This window comes from Drosophila kikkawai, chromosome X, assembly GCF_030179895.1.
Source record: "Drosophila kikkawai strain 14028-0561.14 chromosome X, DkikHiC1v2, whole genome shotgun sequence".
Lineage (NCBI taxonomy): Eukaryota > Metazoa > Arthropoda > Insecta > Diptera > Drosophilidae > Drosophila > Drosophila kikkawai.
In genome coordinates, this window is record NC_091733.1 from 19272168 (window position 1) to 19290863 (window position 18696).

The window sequence follows — 18696 nt, forward strand, 5'->3', positions numbered from 1 at the left end:
TTCCTCTCTCTTTTTATATATATATATTTTTATTTTAAACTTATTTTTATTTGCTTCTTATTTTATATAGCAGCAGTTAAAAAAGTTCGTTGATGATATTAAAAACGATAGTTTTGCGGGTTTAAGCGGACAAAACGTCCGATTCAGGCTCATAAACGATAATAAAGTTAATAACCTGTCTTGGGTTTGTGGCAGAAAATTCTATAATTTTCGGAATCCGAATAAGATTTCGATGGCGAACCTTTTACGACATCATTATCGGGTATAATCCTGAGAATTCGCGATACTTGTTCACTATTCGTCCGTTTGCGCGTCCGTTTTTGAGCATTTAGCGAAACTAATGAGGAAAGTACGATTTATTGTCCGTATTTAGTGTTTTTAGCGGACATTTTTCGGAAGTCCACTCTTTGTCTGCTGGGTAAACCATAACAGTATTGCATTTGTGTGTATTAAGAATTTTAAGAATTGGTAAAAATGAAAATAGGTTAAGAATTCGGAAAAATAGATTTAGCTAATGAAAAAGTCATTTAGTTCTAAATTAATTCTAGATTTAGCTACAAATTTACAATGTGACAGCACTGATTATGTTTTTTTTTTCAGACTGGTTCATATTTTATATGTATTAGTTATAAATATGATTTGCCAATTTATTATTTTATTTAATTATTTTTACTCAGAGGGAAGAATACCCACAATCGGAGAATGATAATATATACAAACTATATATATATAAATTAAATTTAATCTAGTTGCAAATTGTATTACGCTATAACTGGGTTAGACGAACGAAGAAAAAAAAAACCAAACAAAAAACGGAATTAAACGAAGAAAAATGTATTTTTTTATTACCTTAATGTTAAGAGATTAAGAGAGATATTTAGAAAACTAACACAAATCGTTGGGTGTACACAACTTGTGCATGAATATATTGTATATGAGTAATTAACTGGATAAAAAAAAAACATATATTTGTGGCTAAATCCGCTAAGAACAACATTCCACACATTGTCCCACAACAAAAAAAAAAAAAAAGAAAACACCGATATAACCTATATAGTACATTACAAATCATACAAAATGTCAACATACAGTTCCCCCCCCGCCCCGCCATATGAAATCGTTTACACCTTTAATCATTTTACAGACCCTGTAAGTTGATTTCCATTTTTTGTTTTGCCTAAAAGTATGATATACAGAACAAAAATTATGCAGAGAGAGAGACTCTGGAAGTTTGTTGAAAAAGTGTTTGTAAAACAAATGTGAATGGAAACCTGACAATGTTTGAAATTGTATATTTTTATTACCATTGTTGCTTTTGTATTTTTGAGTATGTTAGGTGATATGAAAGGAAATGGATTGAAGCCCTACCAATGAATTCATTTTGTTGAGCAATTGAATGTTTAGCTAGGTATTAAATAACCAAAAAAAAAAAAAACCGACAAACAAACAATGACTTTATAAAGGTGAGCCAGCGGAGAGATAATTAAATTGTGGTTAAATTACACTCCATATACATACATAAAATAAAAAAACCCATGTAGGTTTCAAGTCTCATTTGAAACGTTTTTGCATATATTCAAATGGAATTTGGTTTCATTTCCCACAGAACTTGGCCCCCAAAAATTGCATCGCATTGTATTGTTATCGATCCCAACGCTTGCCTCATGTAAGTTAAAGGTTATACAAAGTTACAGATACACTAAAATCTCCATAAACAAAAGATATACAAGCTACAATAGAACAGAAACATACGAAAAGGAAAAATAAAAACAAAAACAAAAACAAATCAAAAACCAATAGTTCAATGTATTTCGTACCTTTGAGCATAGTTTAAAATAAAGTAGACTGGACATGAAATAAATTATACCTAAATTTATTTGGCAGAAACTTGAACTGAAAATGTATTTGATTTTTTTAATTAAATTTAAAGGTAAGTTCAAGTCTCCAAGGTAAGCTATTAAATCAAGGTATATGGAATATATCATTTTAACCCAGTTTCCTTGACAATTAAAGACTTAACTCGGGGCTTAAAACTTGGGGGCAAGAAGCAAGAACTGCTTGTCCCTGAAGCTAAAACTCTCCAGAAGTTAGCGAAACAACTCTTTTAAATATGTTTTTTATGCAGGCTGTTCTACACAAAAAAAAAAAAAAAAATGATATAAAAACACGCAAATCTAGTAAAAATTGGAAGAAAGAAAATTATTGTTCTAACTTTTAGAAACCAAAAGATTAATGAAAAATCAATTGATTGCAAATAGAAATTTTATAAAAGAATAGATAATAAAGCGATATTTTTCGATATATGGGACTACGGTAAATAATCGACTATCCTTGCTTAAAATATATATTTTATAAATAATTAGAAAGTTAAAGCAGTTTATTTTTAAAGTTAAAGAAATAAATAAAAAACAAAAAAATTGTTCACACATTTCTTCGATAATATCGATATTTTAACGTAAAATGCGATATTCTTCGTTTCTATAAATGTTTGGTTTTGTTATAAATTTTTCTTTTACAAAAAATGAAAAACAAAAAAGGTTATGCAAAAATTAAAATTTAAAATAAATATTTTTTTCCTTAAGCCTTTAATTATTTAAACATTTAAGTTTGTACCTTTTCTCTCTGTGTAGGACTCATGGACTCATCACGTTATTTATATATTCAAATTCTGTGGTGTCCATCCTCTGGCTTCGCTTCAACTTTGTTAGCCAAAGTGCCACCGCAGCGCTTGGTTTCATGTGGGGGGGCGGCATAAATATAAATAATGTTAAAGCATTTTTGTAACTGGAAACTTTAATTATAGTGATCGCTACCCCCTCCACCCCCCCACCATGGGTGGCAAGCAGTCGTGTCCGGTGCAGTCGTCAAGCAGTGCCAGTGCCACAAGCAGTCCATTGCAGGCTCAGCACGAAAATGTTTGCATATATTTAGGCGGGCAACCGCGTTAATTAACTAGGCGAGACTTCAAAGCCCCGTTTGTGCTTTGTGCACTGGTCTGTATCTTAGTACCTGCTTGCTTGGCGGTGTACCTTTGTGTCTGAACATCAAGCACACACGTATACAAATTACACAATACTCTAGATTTTATGGACACGGTGACGGACCCTTGGCTTATTTTTAACCCGTCGCCTGGTCACGTGACCATCGGAGGGGTGGGGGGTGTTGAAACCCTGTTTGGCACACATCCAAATGGAACAAAACTGAAAAGCTGCTACAATATACCCATAATACCTACAAATTTTCATATATTTTCCACATTCAGATCAACATAAGCCAAGGGCCCTAAAAAATACTTTTTTATGGTTAGGTTTATTTTATTTATGGCCAGCAAAATACAAACCTATATCGTATACTCTTGCTTTTGCAGGGTATTGCAATAAGGATCAGAAGTTAGCTACGCTTTGCAGTAAATTTAACCAGAAAAAAAGGGTTAAATATACTATTTTACTGTTAATAATAGTTAAATTATTAAATGTAGTTTTTTTTAACTTTAAATTGATTATTTTTTTAGTAATATATATTTATTTTTAAAACAATACATTTGTATGCCAAAGTTTGCTACGCTTAACAGTAAATTTGACCAAAAGAAATAGTTAACATTTACTATTTCGCTATTAATTATAGTAAAAACCTGAAATGGATGTTGTTTTTCAGCAAATGGCTTTAATTTTCTGACAAAATGGCTTACTTTTAATAGCTTGTGTTCGTTTTTATCTTAAAAATAAAACTAGTCCTTGTGGTAAAAATATTGCCAAAGATAGATAACTAATAATTACAGCCTTTTTCAATAAAAATATATTTTTTTAATACATTTTTCCAGTTTTTTCTATACTAAATAACAAAATGAATACACATTTCACAACAGAAGCATACATACATACATACATATGTACATATATACTCAGTACCATTGATTCCATTTCCGGGGGAGAAAAACCACTTTCACAGACTCATTTTAAAACCATTTATTAAAAAGTATGGTTGACCAGCATTGAATGATTGAGTCCTGGCAATGCAGGGTAAATATTTACTGTTTTATTTGTTTAATTTTTGATTATTTGCCATGAAATTGGACTTTTTCCATATTTTTCAGCAAATAAATCGCTTCCCTTTTTCAATGACTCTCCTGGCAGCAGTTACCTTTATTGGTTTTTGTGGATAATTAAAAGTTCAAAAATTGTTGACTTCATTTATGGACCAAAAAGGATTTTCTCCTCTGATTTGCGGTCCATATTCAAAATTAATTGCTGGGCTCGGGCTCCTTTGCTCATTTCGTTTGTTTGCCGCATTCCGTATTCCGTAATCCGTATTCCGTAATCCGTTACCCGTAGCCAGTTACCCGTAATCCGTAATCCGTTTCCGCTCCACTTACGCCTGAAGTTGCCACCTGGAGTTGTCGCAGTCGGAGGAGCTGCTGCGGTATATTCAGGTTAGTCGTTCACCTTAAATCAGTTAATGTAAATCAGCGAGTGGAGTGGGTGGGGTGGGTCAGAGGCGGTGAGTGGCTCAGGGGCTGATCAGGTGGACCTGGACCTGTCACTCACTCAGTCAATTGCTTTCGTTTCCGTTTGACGCTTCCCTCATCCGGCGACGGGATGAGCAAGTGGTCTGGTTATGGCTCCATCAGCTCCATGTCCTCCTCCTTCTCCTGGCTGGCTGGCTGCCGGCATTTTTGTCGTCCCCTTCGATGCCTAGGTGTCTATGTTCGACACTGCAAGCAAAATAATGGTCAGCTAAGGGTGAGAAATAATATATTCAACTGATTGGGATTCATATTTTAATTAATATTTAATGGAATTTCACTTAAAACAAAAGGATTTTAACTAAATAAAAATATATTTATATATATTTTTTAATATTTTTATTTAAATTTTTAATGGCCTTTTGCAAGCCGCTATCTTTCTTACACTTAAAAATATTTACTTTTTTTATCTTATAAGAAAGCTCAATATCAAAGGTCAAAATATCGTAAACCTTGATATATCGATAATTTAAATATAGAATTATGGAAAATATCGAAAAATATTGAACACGATCGATAAATATCGAAAAATATCAATCTATTGATAGATATCAGAAACAGGTAACATATTTAAATTGTTTTTTCTTATAATATTGGGAAAACTAATTTAAAAAATACTGATTTAATGCAATGCTTAAAATATATTAATATTTTTACTTTCTTATCAAATACAGTAGCGATATATCGATATTTTTTGTTATCCCAAGAAATAAATAGATTCCAGTTATTTTGCTCACTGCCCTTATATATGGCTATACAGTTTATATATATATATATGTACATATATATACAAGTGATTGGGTCAGTCGGTAAGGCAGCGAAGCGTGCCACCCCAAGACCACCTCCGCCTACACCCCCCGTCAATACAGCAAACCCTTCGCCAAGCGGTTTGGTCAATAACCTTAATTGCTCATCAATTTCCGCAGCAGCAACAGCAACAGCAACAGCAACAGCAGCAGCAACCTGAACAGCAGCAACATCACATCAACGGCAAAGGCGCTAATCAGTCAACACAACAGCAACAAATCTGTACCCGCGGTCTATGTGTGTCAACGAGCCAGGATTCAGAGCGTTCATTGGCTTTGGGTTTTGTGCATTTAATCAATATTTGGACACCAGCAGCAACAACTAAGTAGTCCCAGCGAACTTCACATGAATGGGAGACACCTCCCGCCGACAAAGTGTCGCAAAATTGTCAACAGAAAAAAAGCACAACTTTAAGGGAGGCAGAGGGAGGCCACTGTCTGGCTTGGACCTTCTATATTTTTAAGGAATAATTATTATTTATATTGTATTATAATATTATATATACCATGGTTGGATATAAACTTAAGACTTGAGTGAAATAGAAACTCTTAACAGTAAATATTGAAGTGCCCAAAGTTCTGCCTTTGTTTGGCCTTCTGTCAAACGACAAAGGACGTCCACAACAATGAGGCAAAACTTTAAGAAACCCAGCAGCCCTCAGCTTAGGGGACACAATAAACCAAAGATCAGGTCCAAAAATTAGCTATATGTATATATAGATAATTTGTATCCTTTTTCAAAACTAATATAAGGATTACATCAAATATTTAATTAAGGTATAGTATTTCGAACTATAAAACTTTAAAGAACAACTACATTTGTAGACTAATAAAATAAATAAAGATTTAAGATTTAAGATTAATATCGATGTATATATATTCTTTATCGGCAAATATCGATAAAGAAACAATATATCAGCCCTAATTTATACCTGTTCAATGAAAAGATGTTTTACTATTTGTAGTTTTATTATTTATAATATTTTGATTATTTATGGTCATCAACAGCCGCGTATATCTAGCCATGTCTGTGTACACATATGAAATTTTCTCTTCCCAAGTTCAACTTTAAAAAACATATTATTTACACTTACAGAATGAAGTAAAACAGCGTCAACAACTGAATATAAAAATGACGACAAGCCATGAGCAATGTGATGCCCTAACAGGACCTCTTAAAAATGCGCAGGATGCGTCTGCAAACATTTGACAGTTGCAGCAGCACCAACAGCAGCAACTCAAAAATAATAAAAAAAAATTAAATAAATAAAAAAAAAACAACTAAAAAATAAACTAGAAAAGGGGGCAAAGTAAACTGCCAAAAGGCACAACACAAACAAAAAATGGAAAATGTTCTGTTAGCTTTCTCTTTTGCACTTTCAGTTGGGCAATGCAAAATATATATATATATATATATATAAAATAAAAATGAAAGAAAGCTTAAACGAAAACGAAAAAAAGTGTTGCTAACATTTGCAGCGCATTTAGATGAAAACTTTTGTAAAAGTTGTAAACTTTGTTCCTATGTATTTAAATGCTAAAATTAAAAAGAGTGAAAAGGCAAGCTTGATTCTATAGAAAATTAAAGGCAAACGTTGAACAACTTGTTGTTTGCTGCGAGATATGAGATTTAAATTAGTTAAACAAATTCGTTACTAAATAAACGAAATCATTTAATTGATTTAAAGCTGTAAACTATTAATAAAAAATAAAGCTTTTTAAATTTATTTAATAAATTTCACCATTTTTGGTAGTCTTTTAAAGCTTACCAATCGTTTTTATAGACAGCTCTTTTTAACACGTTTTTCATACTTTTCTTTAAAAGGAAATACCACTTCGTTTTACTATTTTTTTCATTCAATTTTCAGCCCTGCTATATATATCTTTTGGTACTGAAGTCTCTCTTGAAGGTGCCTTTTACTGCGTTTGCCTTTTTATACTTACAGGGCACCATGGTCTTTGCTTTGCTTGCAATAATCTGCAGCTTTTGTTTTCTATTCACTAGATGATTACTTTGGGCTCCCATATGCACTCAATTCTACACTGGGAAAAATGCAAGCGCTTAACAAAATTTAATTAATTCCAAAGAAAAAGCTCTTGATTTAAAATCATTTTATAAGCATAAATCACTTTTTTTTATATTTGTAATATTTTATAGCAGAATTTTAGAGACATTTTTTGGGTTTATAAGAATTAATTGCAATTTAAATAGGAACTTGGAAGCCAAACAATTTTTAAAGGTTTTTTTTTTTTCAACTGACTTAAAGTACCACTGCGATTTCTGTGGCACCTCTTTATACTCTACCCATATCTGCATAACCCCAAAAAAGCGAAAACTTGGTTTGGGATTTCTGAAATCTCTTAAAAAGGATACCAAAAACAGTTTAAATATTGTTTGTTGCTTGTTTTAAGACACCTTTTGTAAGTTATTTATATCAAAAACTATTGTTTTAAGTGCTGATTTCTGTACGAATTTATTTATCAGTTTTGCCTTACCTTTTAATATAACAATTTTCTTCAGTGTGGCCTTTGCCAGCTTTTTGCTCTGAACTCTGCTCTTGGGCTTAAGGCCAAACAAATCCACACTTTCACTTCGTTCTCATCGGCCAGGCCAACTCAGCAGTGCACTTAACAAGGTGCTTCGAGCCAAAAAGTGAGTTTGTGTGTGCCGGTGGGCGGACAGGTGATTTTCGGGTTCTTCGTTAGCCCTTTAATGTGGCACAATCATGGCACGAACTTGGCCCAATCACATGTGGGAATTCAATTAAATAAACGAGACTTGCACTTGCGGGGCCACAAAAGGTAGATGGGAATGAAGAGAGAGAGAAGACACACGAAGGGGCGGGGGTGCTGCTGCAATAAATTCTTAGATTTGCAGCAAAGTGCAACAACAACAACAAGGACGAGCCCCTACATACATAGGACCTTTGTATGTATGCACAGGCTTGTGCACGCATACAGATTTACGGTTATATCCCCTAGCGACCGGAAGTCACTTTTAGCTAACAACGGAAGTTGCAAACGTCTGCTGGTTGTTAGTACCCACTGGGTGGCACTGAGAGAAATGTGAGTGTGTAATTGTCAACGGTAATTATTAAATTTTTAAAAATATATATATCTATTTATTTTGAAAGTTGGAAAAATATATTGAAGAGCATTCCATGGCGAAATAAAAACTGTATGTACAGCGTTTGCTTTACTTTTTCTTTTATCTTTTGACAAGCGATAATAGTCGAGTTTCGATTTATGGACGATATATCGATATCTTATGTATAAATCGATACATAAATGTTCTGTTTGATATCTAGGAACAATACAATAGGAGACAAAAAATAAAGAAATGTTTTTTTTTGTATATTTTATTTTATAAAATTAATCAAATTTTTTTGCAGTGCACATATTCATACAATCTTTAATAATTTGCCGATTACTGTTTGTTATATTCATACTCATTTGACAGAATATCTAGAATAATTTATAAAGTCTAAATAAATGGTAAAAACACCATAGTTTTTGTTATTTTGTGCCTGTGCACTTGCTAAAAATTCATTTAACATTGGCCATAGCCACTATCTCTTTGGCCCCAAAACGAAGAGGACGAATCAGGGATTGCTGATGGAGTTGGAGACCATCAAAGCAGAGATAAAATATATGGTTGATGTGTTTTATAATCGCCACTGCGAGAGGCCGCAGCAGCCGAAGGCCCACATCGCTCTGATGTTCGTTTCGTTTCGTTTTACATGGCCGAGTCCTTTGGCCAGGACCAAACATTCTGTTAGTCGAGTGAAAGTTCTTCAGCGCAGCGGACGTCCCCGCAAATACCAAAATATTTAAATTTTTTGGCGCGCTTTGAAATTGTAAATGTTTTAGTTTTTGAATTATTTAGTTTTTGGTGTTTTTTTTTTTAGGTTAGAGTTGTGAGTTGGATTTTTTTTGTGGAGTGTATTCATAATGAGGGACCATCCGTTGGTGCCCAATGTGTTTCGTGTGGCCTCCACACATAGCATCAATAGCGAGAATCCCTATAGCAATGCTTACAAGTTAGCTAAGAACGCTAGCTGCAACACACAGCAGCAGCAACAACAACAGCAGCAGCAGCAGCAGCAACAACAACACCAGCAACAGCAGCAGCAGCAACACCAGCAACATGGCAGCAACGCCATTGATCCACTGCTTCCGCCTCCGCCGCCGCCAATTGCTCTGCATCAGCTGACCACCAGTGCTTCCATTGAGCACAGTCATCCTTCGCAGCAGCTACAGCTGCAACATCAACAGCAGCAGCAGCAACACTCTCCGTATGCCACATTGCCGCGTGGCCAGCGTTTGGCTCAGGACCAACAGCAGCAGACTGGCGTGATCAATACCATTTCCGGCAGTATTCCGGCCACTGGATTTGGCACAATGTCTGGCAGTTTCAGTGAATTGCATATTAACAATATCAGCAATATGGGAAATCATAATGGCAGCAGCAACAGGAGCAACAGCAACCACCGACGGCAGCAGCAGCAGCAGCGACAGGTGTCCGCTTTGGGTCACTACAAGCCAGCCAAGGAGCTGCAGCAGCAGCAGCAACATCAAAAGCAACAGCAACAGCAGCAACATCAGCAGCAGCAACAAAATCATAGTCAGCAGCAGCAACATCAGCTGCAACATCGTCTAGGAACGGGTGTTGGTGGTGGCATTACCGATCCACAGGGTAGAATCACCAGCATGGGCCATGTTAGTGGGAGTTACCTGTGGCTCCTCACACCTGTTGCTGCCAGGTAAGTCAAAGGATCAGTATTTACTATTGATTATTTATTAAAAAATATTGAAATTAAACGGGAAATCTAATAATTTTATTATTTTTGAAATTGTGAATAATGTTAGAAGTGCCTCAAGGCACTTTTTGGGGCTCAGAGGGTTAAGGAAGGACCCAGGTACCCAGTTCAGGCATGGCCAATCGACACCTTCAGTACCGTGGGTCTATTTCTGACTCGTACAAATTCAATTTAAACACGTCAAAGCTTTAGATCGACAATAAACAGCTTGAATTCCGGTTGCCTGAATTCCTGCAAAAGACGCACTCCTCACACACCCTGAAGAACATTTCCTGCTTTTCCGTTCGGTTTAAAGCAACTAAAGGAATGCCACAACAACACCAGTCATCACAGCAGCGGCACCAATAACAACGCGACAACGGAACTGGTACAGGCAGCTCGTCCTTGTCACAAGAGCAACCAAGAAACATCCTTGGCTGCCTCCTTCATCCTAGTTGCTTGACAAATAATTGTGTTAGCGACACAAATCACTGCAAAGTGGGCTTAATTTGTTCGCAAACTATTTCGCACGAAGGTGTACAGAGAAAGAAATCACTTGATATTACAAACTGGAATATGATTAAATTTGTATTTAAAAAAAAAAATGAGTAAAAAATGGAATCATTTGGGTTATAGTCCCTTCTCTGTTATTTTCTCAAAATTTATGCTGTCATTGTTGCCTGATTGCGATTCTTCTTGCTCAGATTGCGTTCGCAGGCTCCGAGGGCATGCATGCGTTTAAATCCCTCCGCGCGGAAGATTTGGCCACACCTATCGCACTTGTGTGACCAGCTGTGGTGTCCTGTCTCCCGTTGATGTACAGTTAAGCAGCGGCTTTAAATTATATCATTATTAAGGACAGATAAAATATAAAATAAAATAAAAACTCACCGCATTTCAAACTGCTGCCGGCAAGAGGCCTCTGGGCAAATGAACATCCGAAACGGCATAGTAATCTTGCATTGTTTTTCGCTTGGCATACTCTCCGTGTCCTTCACGGCCAAGTCGCGCTTCAGTTTAGGCTTGGCCTTGACCTGGGACATCTGCAGATTCTGAATATCGACCACCTGCAGGTGGTTGTGGACAATATTCGGCTCAAGCGGATATACTTCCTCCGACACTGGCTCCTTCCTGTTGATCTCGATAAATATGCCTTTAGAGTTCGCCGAGTTCTGGCCTTTGTTAACCTTGCCCGGGTCTACGTTCTCCTTGTCCTGATCTTCGTTCTCCTCTGTCGGCACTCCGCCCACCTGTTGGGCAAATTCAGTGACAATCTTGGCCATTTGAATGGCGGTGGGACGACGGCCACGTTGCCGGAGCCTGGCAATGTGGCTGAATTCATGAGTGGCCAATGTCGGATCATACTTGGGCATTAGCTCCTCGAAGTTGCGCTTCTCGATGGTGTGACGGACCACAATGCTCAGCCCATCACTGGCCAGCCACTCCTCGCTGTTATACTTCTCGCTGGACTGGCTGTTCAGCTCCTGGTATGTTTTGTAGCGCCGTTTACAGGATCTGTCGTAGCTCTGCTGCCGGGCGGGCTCCTTGGGTCGCTCGTAAAGGGGCAAACTGGGGTGCAAGGCCCGAGCAGCTAAATCAGAGATTACATTATTAGTTTTATATACAATTCCTCACTTCCATGTACTAATCCAGTGTTTACCTTCGTAGCGCTCGTAGAACTCTTTACGTTTATTATCGTAGCGATTGGAAAACAAGCTCCGCATTTTGGGGTTTTTTTTTTTTGTTTCTAAGATAGAAGATGGCAAGTGGACCAAAATCAGCGCTGTGAGAAATACCAGCTGCGTTTGGCAGTTGCAAAAAGTTGGTGACAGTCCTGCCAAGGCCCAATGTGGCAACTTTAGGTGTTTGTGCTTGTATAATTACAAAATCTATTGTTTTTTTCGCGTATTATAAACTAATATGTTTATACACAAAGCCAATGAAATTCTTGGGCAAAAAAAAGCATGCCGCTATGCATCTTATTTTAAAAGGCTTCAATAAATTTTCGAATAAATATTTACGACTGTAAATGGTTTTGAGAAATAAAAAAGAGTCCGTAAAATTTGAGTGCAACTATTTTGAAAAGCCTTTTTTTTATGTTTTCCAAATTGAAATTTTAAATTTGTGAAACAAATTTATGTCGTTACTCATCTTATTTTTACAAGTTCTTAGATTGGGGCTTTAACTATTTTAAAAAAGCGAAAGTAAAAGTTGTACAGCTTTACAGATTAATAATGAATTTTGCAATTTAAAAATCCCAACCATATCAATGAATTGGCTATACAAATATAGATCAAGAGTAAAAAGTAAAAAAAAAAAAATAGGACACTAATCAACACACTCCTGCGCTCGCAAATATCCACCTGGCGAGCTGAGTAAATATTAAGCTTCTGAGCCAGCGCCGAGTGTATTCACGAGTAAGTGCCTGGGGGCAATGCGGCCTCTAGGAAAAATAAAAAATACCCAACACCCACTGACCTTTTTCTTTATTGCATTTCAATTGCTGTTTTTTTTCGCAGATACATATTTTAGCGTCAACAATTTTATTTGAGCCAGTTTTCGTTTTTGTGAGTGTGTGTGTGTGTGGGGGGTATTTTTTTCTTTTTTTTGGGTGGCGACATTTATTTGCATGCCAGTGAGTGTGTGTGTGCGACAGGATGTGGAGAAAGGATGAGTGAGCCACACAGCACACATTAACTTTATTTTTGTTTTTGCAGATTTTTGGCATCGCTTTTGGCGGCAATGCCTCCTCCACAGACCACAGAGTCAGGTCGAAGTATTTTTTAATCAGCAGTCACACACAAGCACACACACAATTTTCGGATTGAACCCGTCATAGGCATTTTCCTTGATTACTTTAAGACCCACTTTCTGACTTCGATTTGTGGAATGCAACTTTCTGACAGGAAGGCACGGAAAATAAAATAAATACTTTATAAACTTAAATTTTTTTTTAAATTTGAAACTTAAAGATCGATTTTGGACAATTGACAAAAAAAATATACAAGATTTATCATAACAAGGATATTAAATAATAACGCGACTCATTTTACAGTGTTGAACAATGCCCCTAACAATTATACTCTGTTCAGATTACGTGGCAACGCCGAACGCAAATATAAACAAAGCATCGCAAATGTACAGCAAACAGTGTATTTTTATTGAAAACTAAAGTGAAATCAAGGAAATACTTTTGAAATACTGACCTGCTTTTTATTAAAATACCGACGAAGTGATATAAAAGGCATTAAGTTTAAATTATGCATCTTACTATTTATGTAGTTTTAAGCTAACAACAAAATTCCTAACCTACTGACTTTGAATATAATTTCCTTGCAGCATTTCGGTGGCCATTGTCATCGCCGCCCTTGCCGGACCTCAGTGGCTTTTTACGGAGGAAAAGCTGCCCAATTACAAGTACAATGGGACTGCCAATATAAATGCTATGGACGATGGCGCCTATGTCACCAAGTACACAAAGTCCAGCCTGTGGATACTGTGCAACACGCAGCCAGGTGAGGGCTTTGTCATCAGTTTTTCAAGCATCTGCAGTATTGAAAAATGAAGACGAATGGGACAGGTGTCGGTTTTGGGGTGTGGAATTTGATTTTGTTTTCTGGTACTGCAGTTGCTGAATGGTGAAATTGTGGAGACGTCATGTGGGCTTCAGCATTTGCGAAACCAAAGTTCAATCAGGCTGGCGGCAGATCAATCAATCAAGCAGTCAAGCTTCCAATTAACAGGAAAAATTTAATTTATTTCATTTAATTTTACAAAAAAAAGTGTAAAAAGTATTTACTGATTTGATTTACAAGGGAAAATACGTTTTCATAAAGGATTTGCTAGTGTTAAAAGCAATATACATAGATAAATGAGATTATTAACTAGATAAAACGGTTCGTATTGAATTTTATTAAAATATAAATATGACCATAAAGTCTTAAATTTATATAATAATACGTTTTTTTTTTTTATATTTTAAGGGATTTTTGGTTTCAATTTTAATCATCATTTCATTGGTATTTTTTCTTATTTTTTCATTTAATAATATATAAAAGATGAATCTATAAGTTGGTTAAAAATTAAGGTCTATAATTAATATAAATAAATAAATAAATTATAGATAAATGTCTTTATATTTCATTTATTTCCAATTCCAAAGGACTCGATGTCGATTCTTATAACTGCATTAAGATCGATTATTTCCCCAAGGAGGGGTATCAACCGGATCCGCACGACTCAACTGCTGCAATACCCTGTAAGTAAATAGAAAATAATATAATATAATTATTATTATTAAACACACTACAAAAGGAATATATGTCCTATAAAACCATTTTTCAAGGCCCTGTCTGTTAGTTTCAAATGTATATTTTCTATTTATTTATTGCATATTCTAAAAAAAAAAATTTCCTATTTCTCTAATACCTACTTGAAAGTTATTAAACATATTTATATATATATATATTTTTTTACTATTGTAGTTTGTTAAAATTTAAACATCTTTTTTCATAGATACTGTAACAAAGTCGTGTCCGATTTTTCTGGCCGCTGGGGTTTTTCTGATGATCAGCTTCGTAGTCTTTCTGATCCCCACATGCTCGCATCGAAATAATCTGTATTACTTCAGTGCCGGCATTCTATTTATTGTAAGCGGTATGTAATCATTTCTGAGAACCCTTTAAATGGAGGAGAAAAAAAGTTTCCCTTGATTCTCACAGGTCTGGTAATGCTGATTGGACTGATTGCCTATATATCAATACTGAAGGCAGAGATTGGGTCCAAGCTGCGACCCCGATCCCCCCTTCAGCCGGCCCTCGTCAAGGTCACATATGGCCAGAGCTTCTTCCTTTTCGTCTTTGGATTTATTGTCACCGAATTTGTGGGTGTATTAAATATATTTCTTTTTATAAACCTGCAGGAGGTCAGCTACTACAGTGTAAGTAATCGTTGGGTATACATTTTGTGGTGTTTTTTTTTAAGAGTAATAAGGTTTTTAATAGTTTTTAAGTATAAGTCATGGCAGAAAACACCGGTATATCAATATTATATTGATATATAACGCTAGAGTCGATATATAAATCGATATTTAAACGGTTTGTTGCTCGATAAATACATATTCCTTTGACAATCGGAAGAATATAAATGGAATAAGATAACAAATAAATGCATAGAATTTTTCTCATACCTTTTTCTTTTACCTTACATCTTTTTCTTTCTTTTATATCGATAATTAAAGCCAAATGTGATATATTTCGATTTAAAAAAATCGATTTATGTATTTTAAAATAGTAAACTGCGATAAATCGATATTATGTTTGATATTTCGGACCTTTTAAAATGGTAATGATGATATTGACTTTTAAATACAATTACTCCCAATATTTAAACATGAGATATACCCAAAATAATTAATAATTCATTAATTAATTATTTTTATCGATATCGTTAGTGCATGTCGGCAGAAATCGGGCAGAGAAATTAGCTAAATTCTGTAAATACTTAACCTAATTTCATCACTAGTTTCAGACTGATTTTCATCACCTATGTACAACCTTGAATCCTTAGGGCAGCCCCTGGCCACCTCATATTTTCGCTGCTTAAGTGCAAAAACCTTTCAGCTAAAATGCACATCTATATTGCAGGAGTTGTCCCTTGAGGACGCATCCTATACGCGTATTTTCTGCATTTTCCCATCAATTTACTTATACGTACTTCCCCTCCACAGCGGCTGCCCTGCTTCAGCGTGGCCAATATGCAGGCCAAGTTCAAGGAGGGCCAGCAGCACCCCATGAGCCACTCCTACAAGCGATACAAGCAGCCCGGCAACGCCGGCAGCCAGGAAGGACTCAGTGTGCAGAACCGCAATAGCCGGGACATGCTGCAGCCACAAAGGAACAATCACCAGGAGGCGGTAATGCCGCAGCAGCAGCAGTCCGGCATCCTACGGAGCACCACCGTCAATGCCCGACAGCATCAGGTGCATGATGCGCGGCGTGGCTTGCCAGGACATCTTGGACAGCAGATGGGCTATCCCGGGCAGGCGCAGACCCTGCCGGGAGCCTGTCGCAAGCATCCAAATGCTGGATCGAACTTGAACCTAAACAACGATCTGGCAAGGCGGTGAGTGAGGCTATTAATTAATCATTATGAAATAAATAAATAAATTAATTACGTTTTGCAGCTTCTACTTTGAGAAGCCGGCAGTCTCCAAGTGCAACCTACACTCTCGCAGCTTCGCCAAGTCTTTGAACGAACTCTGCAGCGAGACGTCCGTTCCTGCCCCCATGCCTGATCCTCTGCCTGCTCCTGCCCTTTTTGCTGATTTGCCGCAGGAATTTCCCCTGACCCGTTCGGTGTCCACTGCCACGGATATTTATACTGCACCACCAGCCCCAGCACCATCTAACACCCAGATGAAGGGGAAGCAGCAGCGGAACATGGCCACCAATACCAGATCAAGGTCGGGTTCGGGTCCGGGTCCGGGTCCGGGTCCGGGTCCTGGTCCAGACGATGCCCAGTCGCGTTTATGCGGCCTGAAGCGGGGACTGCGTAAGACCAAGGACGAACTGTTTCAGGAGTTTTGCCGCAGAGCCGGGATGCGCAGCAAGCCGAAGAATATCTACTACATCAGTGGCGGAGACGAAGGCGAGGAAGAAGGCCAGGGCGAAGACGGGGTCAAGCGGGAGGATCCCCTTGCCAGTCCAGGTCCAAATCGAAATCCCAATACAGACAATGACGATGATGATGCCGATGGGGATGATCACGGTTTTAGGCAGTTCCGCTTGGAGGAGGACCACCTTTATGTTGTGGGAGGTGGGTTTAAAATTTTTTAATGAATAACAAAAGTTAATGCTAAAATATACATATTTTTACCTGTCTTCAGATCATGCCCAGCTGGTGGTGCCGCGTCGGTCGTCGATGTGCGTTGATTCCATGGGTCAGACATTGCGCCGTTTGAACTCGAACCTTTCGCTGCACACGGATCCCAGCTATCCTGGAGTGGGTGGTTATCCCAATATGCGTATGTCCCTGCCGCCGGCCAGTGATCTTGGCCAGAGCCGGACCCTGCCGCGCTGCTTCCTCCGCCAGTCGTCTGATTCCCTGCAAAGTGGCTTCGGCCTGGGTTCCAGCCAGCAGAGGTTCTCACAATTGATGTTGAACTCCCAGACGAAGCAGCCCCAGCAAAACTGCTACCTATCCACCTTGGCCTTGCCGCAGGTCTCGCAGGCTCCTCCGCCGCCGCCTCCCAAATCTCAGGTGCAATGGCCAGCGGCGATACCCTCGTCGCCGTCAAACTACTCGAATGGCTACCAGCAGCACCCGCAGCCGATATACCCGACATCCGGTGGAGTGATGGGACCAGGAACCACCACCACCACCGGAGTCGTCGGACAGCCGGCAAAATTCCAACGGGGCTATGCCTTCGATGATCCCCAAAGGCGATCCAGTTTCGTGAGTGAAGCCTTCGATCTCGATGAAATCGAAAGGGAGAGGCGGCGCTCCCATGCCAGTCTCTTTGGCATCAATCAAATAGATCCCTATGACCTCATCAATGGCACAGCCGTCTAAGGAAATACTAATGCCATTCTAGCCTATCCAAGAACTAAAACCGAAAAGCATAACACCAAAGAGAATATAAAGAACAAGGTGCATAACGGCCAAGCATGTGAGCCTCAGTTAAGACTCGTCTAATGTCTAATTAGGAGCGTTTACAGGCAGATCTAGAATGCTTGAGAATACGTGTAAACTCATGCGTAGTTTTAAGAGAGTGCTAACTGTCTCTCTTTCTCTCTCATTATTCAACAAACTTTCAAGAGAGTTCTAAATTGGAGTATGGCGTTACGCATCTTATTATTCATATTGCCTTTGGCGGAAACATGAGCTCATTACCCCCAATAAGTAATGTTTTTATTAAGGAAATATTCTGCACAACTATCTATTAAAATTATAATAATACAATATAAATAAAAGGTTTATATGTATATCTGTAAATGCGCACAATTCTAGGCAGATCAAATTGAAATATATAAATGTATACTAGCTTATATGGAAATACACAGGTCTCTAAAAATTAATAAACTGATGCGCACAATTTTTGGCACAAAGAATATAATTGACAGTTTCTTTTTTCTAGTTGGGGTTTAATTTAAATTTCTTTTTAATTAATATTAATTTAATATTTTTTAAATTAATTTAGGTATTTCAAGCAACCCCGGTGACCAGGTGAGTTCCAAGTCAGGCACAACCTCACCTTTAGTTTTCAGAATTTGTATTAAAAGTCCCTCTGAGCTTTAAAGGAAGTTTCGTTTGTGATTTGACGCCAAAGCAATTTCCAATAACTAATAAATAATGAAATCATCAACTCATGTCAATCTCTATGTCTGCAGTTCTATTAACTTTCACACAATTGGCTTTTGAAAATAATCACATTCATTCTAAATTGTGAAAGTCTGCAACTGGGACACTGAAACCCATTTTAGAAAGGCCCCCAGCGGTGATTGAGAAAATAAAAAACTATTACGAGTAAATTGGGTTGGTTTATTGGAGGAGGTTAACCATGTAATCG

The 18696-nt window shown here is 37.4% G+C and overlaps 2 protein-coding genes across 2 annotated transcripts; one reads left to right on the forward strand and one right to left on the reverse strand.

Annotated features, from left to right (window-relative positions):
- Nucleotides 1-9279: 9279 nt before the first annotated feature.
- stg1 (stargazin-like protein) lies at nt 9280-18163 on the forward strand. Its single transcript, XM_041774947.2, has 9 exons — nt 9280-9404; nt 9516-10091; nt 13467-13642; nt 14290-14385; nt 14643-14783; nt 14849-15066; nt 15856-16250; nt 16312-16943; nt 17014-18163. The coding sequence occupies exons 1-9, from the start codon at nt 9280-9282 to the stop codon at nt 17697-17699; spliced, it is 3045 nt and encodes a 1014-aa protein (XP_041630881.1). The 3' UTR covers nt 17700-18163.
- On the reverse strand, nt 10769-11882 carry LOC138929178 (uncharacterized). Its single transcript, XM_070288427.1, has 3 exons — nt 11788-11882; nt 11019-11718; nt 10769-10961 (listed from the first exon to the last, which is right to left on the reverse strand). The coding sequence occupies exons 1-3, from the start codon at nt 11849-11851 to the stop codon at nt 10790-10792; spliced, it is 936 nt and encodes a 311-aa protein (XP_070144528.1). The 5' UTR covers nt 11852-11882; the 3' UTR covers nt 10769-10789.
- Nucleotides 18164-18696: the final 533 nt, after the last annotated feature.

What these genes read in the sequence shown, in the direction of transcription:
- LOC138929178 (XM_070288427.1), bottom strand. Translation starts at nt 11,851, where the DNA reads ATGCGGAGCTTGTTTTCCAATCGCTACGATAATAAACGTAAAGAGTTC. An exon ending in GTTCTACGAGCGCTACGAAG is followed by an intron (nt 11,719 to 11,787) that starts GTAAACACTGGA and finishes TCTCTGATTTAG; the next exon opens with CTGCTCGGGCCTTGCACCCC. An exon ending in CGGCAGCAGTTTGAAATGCG is followed by an intron (nt 10,962 to 11,018) that starts GTGAGTTTTTAT and finishes TATAATTTAAAG; the next exon opens with CCGCTGCTTAACTGTACATC.
- stg1 (XM_041774947.2), top strand. Translation starts at nt 9,280, where the DNA reads ATGAGGGACCATCCGTTGGTGCCCAATGTGTTTCGTGTGGCCTCCACA. An exon ending in CATTCTATTTATTGTAAGCG is followed by an intron (nt 14,784 to 14,848) that starts GTATGTAATCAT and finishes TGATTCTCACAG; the next exon opens with GTCTGGTAATGCTGATTGGA. An exon ending in CCACCTTTATGTTGTGGGAG is followed by an intron (nt 16,944 to 17,013) that starts GTGGGTTTAAAA and finishes ACCTGTCTTCAG; the next exon opens with ATCATGCCCAGCTGGTGGTG.